Raw genomic sequence first — 11,359 nt, 5'->3', positions numbered from 1 at the left:
CCCGGAACGCGCGGCCGCCGGGCTAAGTCATTGTTAACAGCCTAAGAAATTATCTTGTCTCCGCGCGCTTTCTTCTGCTGGCGAGCCAGGTAATTTTCTTAAAGCGAAAACTCCCCGGTCGGAACTTCTGGGCAGCCTGCCGGCCTCGCCCCCCCGCGCCCGCTGGTCCTGCGCCAGCTGGGTGTCCCGCGGAGTCCGGGAAACTTTTTTTTTAAGGAAAAAAAATTGCTAATACCTGACTTGTCTTTCGATTCATAATTGCGATCGTTAGCTAAGTGGTCTGGCGTTACGTTTCGCTCCCGTTCTGCGCTTGCAGACCAAATTGAAAATATCCCCAAGTCTGCATCAGAAAAAAAAGTTTTCTCATTTAGCAGTTCGACTGCTAATCCGGGGTCGGTAGCCGTTCCCTAAATAGATCCACTGCGTAGCCATTAATTAATAGCGTTTTGAACCAGAAACATTTTTAACCTTGGAAAAGCAAAGAAGCCTCTCACGGTTGAAATTGAAACTTAAAATCCTTTGAGTAACGATGTAACTATTCAACCAACGAAAGAAAAATGCGTGTTTAAACTGCATTAACCTGTCACAGGCATGCAAACAAATTTCCACGCTGAAATATAAATTATAGACTGGCAGCGAGATAAACACATTAAAATGGACTCCCACAATTTCAATAATAGAAAGTCACGTTTTCAATTAGGCAGCATCTTCTATTTTTCTTTTGACAAAAATTAAAAATAAGAAAATGCAGCCGTGGCTACAGAATGCTCATATGGTGCTTATGACCGTGGAGGTTTTTCTTTTCTATAATCAAGTATGTGAGTAATTTCTTTTACATGTCTTCGTTGCTTTCATTTTGCTCTTTCTAAGAAAAATTTAAAGCACGTAGAAAACAAACAGGACAATTCTAAAAAATAGACATCACGGTTGTGGATGTACACAAGCCTTACCTTTATAATGAATCATGTGCATTTTATTTGTAATTTCATTTTCTTCTAAAAATTAAAAAAATACAGATGCAACAAGAGTAGCATACGTTCATGTGTTTACTGACTAGACTAATCAAATGTGGTGTTTTTGCCATATTTGCTTCAGGGTTTTTATTTATGTTAAACGTGACAGTTACTTTACTTTCCTTCCAGTCCCATTCACCTTTCTCCCTGCTTAACTTCCCGAGGTAATCAGTGTTGTAAATGTATATTCCAGCAGCATTTGTTATTATACTTTCATTAGTCAGTGACCTATCTGTATAAATATATATCTAGCCATGACTATCTATTTAAATTTTTTTCAGAAATGATACAGTAGTGTACATATCATTTTACACCCTGCTTTTCTTCCTCAAGGTGATTTTGAGACTTATCCAGGTAGATGCCTATAGAATCTATTTTATTCATTTCAGTAGTTTTAAAATAATATTGTCAGCTTTATTATTATTGAGGAGATTGCATTTTAAACCTGATAATTTTTGCCAAAGTTACTTACCTCTAAATTTCAAATGATTCACAGTCTACACATTAAAATCTGCAAGACGGAATTCTTTACTGTTTTTCTTTTAATTTTATATTTAGAAAAAAATGTAAAGATATTTTAAAATACAGAGAACATGTAAGCACCCATGTACCAGTCTCATATAATTAAGGAATGTTACAGTTTGTCATATCTACATCAGATCTACTTTTTAAAAATCAAATGATTCAACATTTCCGATAAAATTGAAGCCCCCTTTGCATTCTGTGCAACACATTCTCCACCCCCTCTTTTCCTGAAAGGCAAACACGATCACGAATTTGGTATGTAACTTTCCAATCTAGGTTTTACACTTTCCCTGCATGTGAACTCCCGTGGAATATTGCTTTGAATGATTTTAAAATATACACATGTCATGTTAGACTGTAGGTATCATTCTGTGATATGTTTTTTTTCTCCCTTCATGGTATTTTATTTTTTCTCTTCATGTTGATAAATACAGACCCAGTTCATTCATTTTAATCTCCATATTGTTGATCCATGCATATGAATGTGCCTTGTTTATTCATGTCCCTATTGATGAATATTTAAGTTGCTGCCAATATTTTGCTATTGCTTATACATGTTTTCCTAGCACCTTTGTAAGAATCTCTCTGTGTATCTACCTAGATAGGAAATTGCTAGGCTGCACACACATTTTCAGTTTTACTAACAACTGCCAAATTGTTTTCCAATTTGTACACCCCTCAGCAATGTACAAGAGTTCTTATTTCCCTAACATGACATTAAATACTTTCTCAATTCAGACTTTTCTTATTTCTGCCAGTTTGATTTTTAAAGAACCCAGTGTCTTGTTGTTTTATTTGAATTTCCCTCACTGCCAGTGAGGTTGAGTGCTGCATATATTTATTGGCTGTTGAAGTTTTTCTGAGTTTGTGATTTGTTTTTTCAGTGTTCATTCATTTTCCAATAGGCTGTGTGTTTTTATCTTTTATTCTCTTGATTTATAGGAGTTTGTGTATATAAACATTCAACATACTGTCTCAGTCTATAGCTTGTCTTTTAACTTTTGATGTCTTTTGTACTGTAGAAAATTAAAACTGCAGTGATAGTCACTCTTCTTTCTATTTTAAAGTTTGTGCCATTTGTGTATTATTAAGGGGACTTCACACCTGATGTGTGAAGGTATCCTATTATGTCTTTTACCTTAATATTTTTAAAGTTTTGTTTTTCACAGATAAAATCCATCTATCTGTGGCTTATCTTTTTGAATGATATAAAGCAGGAGTTACATTTTACTTTTCCCCTCACCCCTAATATAGCAAAGCTGTCATGACCTGATTTACAGAACTGTCTTTATATCCCTATTAGTGTGTAATGCTACCATGATTGTAAATTAAATTTCCATATATTCATAAATATGTTCCTAGCTTGTCCTTTCTCATAGATCAAAGCAATTCTGAGCCAGTAACACACTCTTAATGAATTACTGTGGCTTCATAATAAGGCTTGATGTGTAAAAGGGCATGGCCCCCTCTTTGTTCATTTTTAAAATTGTGCCACCTATTTTTGGACTTTTAGTCTTCTATATGAGAAGAAGACTTTTAATCTTCTATATAAAGTCCTCTATATGACTTTAACATCAATCTGTCAGGCTCCTTAATGAAAAAAATATGGGGGTATTTTGTTGAGTTAAATTTACAGGTTAAATTTGGTGAGCTGTGACATCTTTATAAAATTAGGTAATCCAATGCCTGAATATTATTCTGATTTTTAAATATCTTTTAATAACATTTTATAATATGTCTATAAAGTGCTTGTGTTTATTTGCTAGGTATCCTGCCAGGTCTGTTATGGCTTTTGTTGCTAGTACAAGTGGGATTTAAAATTTTTTTAGAATAGTGGTTATTACTACTGTTTGGAAATGCTATAGATTTTGGAATGATTTTGTTTTAAAGGCAAACATGCTGAATATTCTTATGAAATAGTTTATTTGCAGGTCCCTGTATATTTTCACATAGATAATCATATTATCTATAACTAACATTCTTGATACCTCTTTCTTCTTTGGATGGGCTAGGACTTCCCACAGAAGGGTGACAGCAAGCTTAGTTTTCCTATTTCTATTGCATAGAAATAGGAAAAAAATGTTTCTAATGTGTCATCATTATTTATCATATTTGTTTTGAGTTTTTGGTAAAAACTCTTTATCAAGTTAGGGTGGTGACCTTCTATTGCAGTTGTGTTTAAAGTAGTAATATTTTAAACCATAAAATAAATACTGAAATTGTGCTACTTTTTCTAAAACACAGAGATGATTATAGATTTTGTCTTTTATATATTAATGTAACAGGTCACATTGATGGATTTTGTCTAATGTGGACTTGATGTTGAATTCCAATGTAATCCTGTTTTGTCATACGGTACTATTATTTTTTAATATAGTGCTTCATATAACTTGTGATTTAAAAAAAAATTAGCATCTTGTTCATAAGTGTCATTGGCTTATAATTTACATTTCTTGCAGTGTTCTTGTCCATATTTGGTGTTGGGTTTTGCTGCCTTCATAAAAGGCATTTGGAAATTTCCTTCATTTTCTATATTCTGTGATAGTTTTATGAGATAGGTTATTATATTATTTTCTTGAATGTCTGATAAATTTCCACTGTGGAGCCATCATATTTTGAAAACTTAACTCTATTTCTCTAATTTTTCTTCAATCCACTTTGGTAATTCACAATTTTCTTAAAAATTAGATATATTTTAACATTTAAATGTTCGATATATAGTTCATATTCTTTTATTCTAAAATTTCACACAGTATCTGTAGGCATGTAATATTTTTTTTCATTCCTGGTCTATACTTGTCAATTCTCCACTTTGTCTTAATAAAGGTTTTCTATATTTTTAGACAAACTTATAAATGTTTGTTTACAGTCTTCAAATGGGCAGCTTTTGTTGACCATACTTCTCTTTAAATATATGTATGTTTATTTAATTTCTGTGTTTATCTTTATTAATCTCTGACATTTTCATTGAATTTAACATGCTACTCTTTAAAAAAAAGCTTTCCAAGTTACATACCTAACACATTAATTTCCAGCCTTTCTTATTTTCTAACCTAAATTTAGGGGTATAGATTTCCCTTCAAGGAAATTACTTTATCTATAGCCCACAGGTTTCCAAAAGAGTGTCGTCATTGCCATTGGTTCTAAATACTTCATAATTCTACTGTGATTTCTTAAAAATCACATTTTCAGGAGTGCTCTTCCTAAATTTCCCTGGTATTGTACCACTCAAGCAATAACTCTGACTAGTGCTCCTCTCAGGAACTGGCTCTGGAAGTATAATTGGGGATCATTTGAAATGAAAAGTTAAAAAGGGTAATTTCTCAATATGGTATATATGGTGACTTTCAAGTAAACATTACTAAAATAATCTTTCTCCCAAGCCCATTCAGAAAAAAATCATCAAAGAGATGTTCCTGAAAGCCTTGAGTAGCTGACCTGGCCATTCCTTTGGTCGTAAGTGGTTCAGAACAGGTCTATAGTAGGCATTCTACAAATATGCCAAGAATAAGTGAATAGGAATTTATAACGTAGCAGGTTACCGTCATTATTCGTTCATGATTGCCAACCTCAAAAAGACACTCAGCAGTCCCAGAAACACCGCAAACCTGTTTGCACTGGGGCTGGTCTTCTTCCCCGCTTTTGGAAAAAGCCAGTCCATTCTTGTTCTATCCCATTACCTCTTGCTTTTCTAGGGTCCACAGTTCATTACATATCTCCCTTCTCTCCAACATCTTTCATGCCTCCTTCTTTACAGAATAATTTGAGTCAACATTTAATAATGAACCAATATCTACAATTTAAAAAATCTTGTCTCTCCATTCCCTTCTAGTTCCTGCTATAGCTACTTTGCCTTCAAAGCCAAGTTTCTCAAGTGCCGAGTATATTCTTAGTAATCATCTCCTTAGCTCTACATTATTAAAGTTGCTCTATCCCGCATCCTCACTTTACTAAAAAATTCTTTTTTGTCAATGGAGTATTACTGAGCTATAAAGAAAGATAAACTAGAGGCTTTTATAGGTAAATGGGTGCAACTAGAGACCACACTCATAAGTGAAATAAATCAGACTCACATGTGCAAACATCATATTGCCTCCTTAGTGTAAGAACCTGAAAGAGTAAATGAAATCTGAAAGGTACAATAGATATTGTGAAAGGGAAAGAAACTGCTCAAAAGGAAAGAACAACTGGGATGAGGGAAAGGAGAAAAGAAAGAAGGAAGGGAAAAATATGTACATATACACAAGATGTATAAGGTAATCATACTACTAATTTCTATTGGCTTATTGAAAGGAACAGTTAGTGTGTAATTGTTTGATTAATCTTACATGCCTACATCTGGTTATCTGAGTAACCACTTCAAAGATAACAATATGTAATGCAACAACCATTGTCAATTACCTATCACCTTGTTTTGAAATTCTGTATCATTTTGGTTGTTTTGTTTATGTCTTTGTTTTTGTTATTTTGTTTTTGTTGTTTTCTCTTTAAAATAAAAAAAAATTTCATTTTGTTAAGACCAACATGAGCTGGGGATTTAGCTCACTGACATAGCACCTGCCTGCAAGCGTGAGGTCCTGAGTTCAGTTCCCGGTACCAAAAAAAAAAAAAAAAAAAGACCAACATGAACATAGAACAGTGTGGCTATACTTTAACATCACTGAACTCTACACTTAAAAATCGCTACGATTGTAAACTTTGCATTATACGTATTCTACCACAATCAAAACTTTCTTTTTTAAAAAAGAAAAAATCAACATTGGCCCCCTTGTTGCTAAATCTAATCCTCAAATAACCAGAACTCTTAGATCAGGTGAGCAATCCTTGAAACATTCTCTGCTTTTGGCTTTTGTGATACTGCATGCCTTTGGGCTTTCTTCATCTTTCTAACAGTTTTGAATCTATCGTTTGAGCTATCTGTGAGACATCTCCAGAGGACCGGAGAATTACCCAGTGGTTAGCTGTCTCACAGATGTCTCAAGCAGTAGATTCAAAAGTTGAATTCTTGGTTGTTAGTCCCAAATCTACTCTTCCTGCATTTTTCTTTCTCTCAGAACATAGCACTTCCATTGTCCTATTCCTAAACTGGCTGTCATTCTTGACCCCTTCCTTTCCATCTGCCCTCACATTTAATTCATCTTCAAAGTGGGGTTGATGCTACTTTCAACTGTATGTTGACCATCCGCTATTCTCATTTTCTCTGCCAGTAATCCAAATCACCTTCAATTTTGATCAAACCGCAGTGATACTGAGTTTCCCCAGTGTTAGCAAGAGAGCCCTAAAAGGGAATATTTCATGTAGAGCGATTTGATCAAGTAAGGCCATTGGAAAGCGGAAGGGGAAGTAGAGGAAGTAAGTCTTGGAAAAATCTAAGACAGGGACAGAAAATCCAAAAGTTGTGAGACAGGAGCATGTTGAGGTGCTGAACAACCTAAAGGCTTGCGTTCATTTTCTGTCACTGTTGTAGCTAATTACCATACATTTAGTGGCTTAAAACAACAAAAAATGGTTTCTCACTGTTGTGTATTTCAAAAGTCCAAAGTAAGTATCAGGAGGTTAAATAAAATAAAGCAGTCAACAGGGCTGCATTTGTTTTTGGAAAGTCTCGGTGAGGGCTTACTTTCTTGTCCCTTTCTGGCTTTGAGAGGCAGCTGTGTCTCAGACCCCTTCCTCTGTCCATAAAGCCAGCTATGATGAGTTGAGTCATTTTCTGCTTTGCGTCACTCTTCTACAAAGATCTGTGTGATTCTGTTGGGCTCACTTGAAAAATCTGATCTATTTCAAGAGCAGCCGATTAGTAACCTTTATCCCATCTGCTGCCTTAACTCTGCATTACTATGAAATGTAGCATCTTCATGGGTTCCGGGTCTTAGAATGGGACATCTCTGGGAAACTATTATTCTGCTAGCACAAGGCTGAAGTAGACTAAGTAAAAAGAAACATAGTAAGGGAAGAAGAAGCCCGGGGACCTGGCCAGGTGAGAGGCAGATCATGTAGCACTTTACAAATCAGTAAAGTGTAAAGAGTAAGATGGGAGTCCTGAAGGAGGATTTTGAACAGTGACGTGATGAGTTACTTTTCAGACGTTCATGCTTTTTGCTGTGTGGCAAACACAGTACAGCTCAGACAAGAGTAGTAACAGGAGATCAGTGAGAAGGCTACTGCAGAAATCCAAGCAAAAGGCAGCGGCGGTTTGGATCAGAGAGCAAGCAGTGAATGTGCTGAGATGTGTTACACTTAGGGCATGGGAGAAGGTGAGGACCCATGAATGACTGCAAAGATTTCAGCCTGGTAACTGGAAGACTGTCCTTTCTGCTTTGAGAGGGGGAAGGCTTTAGAAGAACCAGAATACCTGAGATAGAAACTGGGAGTTTGGCTTTGGAGAATTGGAGGTGTCTCTCAGGCAGATAAATAGAGATGCGGAGTAGGCTGGTGGATCCTTGAGGCTGATACTTTTGCAGTTTGAAGCCCAGCTGCATCCCTGGCTGAGCAACAGGATAAATTGATGTTTTAAAAATCTATGTACTTCTATATGTATATCTCTGGAGTTCAGGAATTTTAACTCTTAGTAGGATATTTTCTCAAAATTCCATATATAATTACTTGTTTAATATTTTTCATATAATCTCAAATTACTATTTAAGTACTATTAAAGTGAATGGTACTAAATTATAAAGATCAAAACTTCTATTTTATGAAATCTAGTTACATTTTTTAACTTACATATATATTTTTGTGGTGCAGATGATTGAACCCAGGGCTTTCGCACATGATAGGCAAGCACTTTACTGCTCAGCTATACCCTCAATCTCTGTCTCTGTCTCTCTCTCTTTTTTTTTTTTTTTGGTCTTTTCGTGACAGGATCTTGCTATGCAGTTCAGGCTGGCTTTCAACTCACTTTGTAGCTCAGGCTGGCCTCGAACTCGCAGCAATCTTTCTGCCTCAGCCTCCTGAGTGCTGGGGTTTACACCCTCAATCTCAAAAATATAGTAATTTTGAACCTAATGTTTTAGGTTTAATTGGTAAACATTTATGTTCTTAACTATGAAGTTTCTTTTAAATCCAAGCTTTTTTTGTGTTATATTCGGGCTCATGTTAAGTTATATGCCTGTGTGAACTATATATGACTTTGTGTTGGTCAGTAGGTAAAAAGATACACTTAGATGGGAAGAATAAATTCAAGGGTGCAAGGCACAGTGACTATAGTTAATAAAAATGATAAGCCTTCCTTTGACTAATTTCAAGTGCAGTGCCTGTAGCATTACAGACTTTAAAAAATAACTATAAGTGGTAGGAGAACATAGTAAATACTCAATAAATATTTTTACATGAGGCTGAGAGCACAGACCCATGAGGTGTTTATAGGAAGACAAAAAGAAAGTGGGGTATGTAAGATTTTATAAAATAATAACCCAGTAGTTCAGCAAATATGTATTGTGACTTTGGAATTTAACGGGCCACTTTCAAATGAGGAGGGAATGTAAGTTGGCACATCAGTTTGACAATAAGCTGTCAAGATGAAAATGTGCATAACTTCTGACTTGGAAATTTTACACCTTAGTTATATGCCTTTGGGAAACTCTTGTATTCAGGCCTCAGAGATATCTACATATATGTTCAGTGAGGCATTTGCTTCAGGTTTTTAAAAAAACAATTGAAACATCATGAAAATGCAACACACTGCTATATCGGATTAAAAATAAGTGATGAGCCCAAACTTGCTAGATTGTGGATAATGCTTTTTTTAGTAAGTAGAACAGAAAAAACTCCAAGACTTTAAAAGAAGGTGTCTAAGAGACCATTTGATTTTGTTCATGCATGACAATCATTGCTTTATCAGCATGTAAGGTTTTGTTAGTAGGACGAACTCTGTATCCAGGCTGCTGAGTTCTGGTTCTACCAATTACCAGCTGTGAGGCTTGATTAAGTTGTTTTTCCTCACTCATGAAAAGAGGACAATAATAGTACCTACTTCACTGCATTGTAGTGAGAACTCAGTTAGTATTTACAATGTTATTAGTCCACACATAGGCAGATAGTAAGCACTATGTTAGGTGTAGGCGTGTATTTGTGCATGTGTGTGTGCATGCATGTGCATGCTTGTGTGTGTGTCTGCTGTGGTAATGAGGATTGAACTCAGGGCTTTGTACATGTTAGGCAAATGCTCTACCACTTATCTTCATTTCCAGTCCCTATTTCAGTCATTAAATATCGTTTACCCATGTATTATCCATCTACATATATCTCCACAACATTGTATATCTATACAATAAAAGTATAATACCTTAATAAGTGTGATACATGACAAATTTAGAGCAGTAGTTACCTACCAGGACGGTGTAGGAGGAAAGGAAAGGGAATAGAGTTTGAACTGATTGTTTAATGTTTCATTTATTTTTTACAAAAACTTGAAGCAAATGAGTCCAGGTGATAATGTTTGTCAGTAGGAGTGATGGGTACACTGCTCACTGCTGTAGTATTGTCTATACTTTTGCTGTGTGCAGGAAATGTTTTCTTGCAAAAAGTCCCAGGACAGAACTGGAACATTAAATGCACAACAGGTATCTGCTGAAGGAGTGAATGACTAAGGACTGGCCTGGACTGAAGAAGCCCCCTAGAGACATTCAGCCAAACTTCCCTGTTAGTGCGCTGTGTAGTCAGTTGAGGACAGTGATGGGATGTGGTGATTAGAAGGGAAGGCTTCTCCTCAGCCATGGTGAATTCAAGGAGACAGTGGAACAGGGCTTTCAAGCTTCCGACAGAGAAATATTTGAACTTAAATTCTATACTCAAGTGAAACTATCAGTCACATATGAAAGCCAAACAGAAATACTCTCACAAATATGTGGGTTCAGAACAATGAACCTTCAAGCCCCTTACCCTGAAAGAGTCACTAAACAAGGTATTCGGGGAAAATGACAAATGAATCAAAGAGGGAAGGTAAGGAGGGACACCAAATTTGGTGACAAAACAGTGAAACTTAAAGTACTGGCTGAGTCAGGAAGAGGGAGAGGGAGAAAGAGAGAAAAGATAACAACCTCACAATCTGGAACTGAAATCCCTAGTAATCTTTACTTCAGAAGTAGCAGAGAGCAAAGGAGACAACTAGTCTCTTGATGTATTTAGAGAGAAGCTAGCTGTATCCTGTCAGTGCAGAAGTTGGTTTTATAAGTTATAAGCACTATATGTGCTTAAAAATTGAAGAGTAGCCCCTGGAAGGTGGAAATAAGATATGTAACTTCCTAACCATTAAAAAAATAAGAGAAAAACACCATTAATTCAACTGAAGTAGGAAGGGGGAAAGGGAGAAGCAGTAAGAAAGTTGCTACATAGAAAAAAGAAAATAAATTGCAAGTGTTAGCCTGAAGCGTTAATAATCATGATGGCAATGGATTTACCACCTCTATAAAAGACAGAGCTCTTCAGGTTGCAGTTAAAAGAGGAGCGGGGAGACAAAATCTCCAACTTGAAAAAACTATATGCTATTTATATAAAATACCTAAACAAAATGACCCAGAATTTTAAAATTAATAAAAGCAAGCTGGGGCTATAGCTCAGTGGTACAAGTACCTGCCTGGCAAGGGTGAGGTCATGAGTTTGATTCCCAGTACTAAAAAAATAAATCTAATAAAAGCAGATAGGCTATGTAAATGTTAACAGTGTAAATGAATGTTGCTTTAAAACATTTCAATGCAGAAAAAGGCTGTGGAAGATTCTATAACATTATTAAGGAGCCGTATACACAGAAAAGAATGTATGTATATTCTGTTTAAACTTGCATGGTGTATTTACAAGAAAATTTCAATAAATTCTATGACGCA

General features: G+C 35.7%; 1 protein-coding gene across 1 annotated transcript in view; it reads right to left on the bottom strand.

Moving 5' to 3' along the window:
• The window catches only part of Klf14 (Kruppel-like factor 14), a 40,924-nt gene that overhangs the window by 18,640 nt on the left and 10,925 nt on the right, over positions 1-11,359 (bottom strand). The window contains exon 3 of the mRNA XM_013510501.1: positions 236-340. Coding sequence (XP_013365955.1) covers positions 236-340 — 105 coding nt within the window. The remainder of the gene's footprint in view (positions 1-235; positions 341-11,359) is intronic.

Source organism: Chinchilla lanigera, unplaced genomic scaffold (genome assembly GCF_000276665.1).
Source record: "Chinchilla lanigera isolate Chin_1 unplaced genomic scaffold, ChiLan1.0 scaffold00009, whole genome shotgun sequence".
In the NCBI taxonomy this organism is placed as follows: Eukaryota; Metazoa; Chordata; class Mammalia; order Rodentia; family Chinchillidae; genus Chinchilla; species Chinchilla lanigera.
This window is presented reverse-complemented; position numbering and strand designations above follow the sequence as displayed.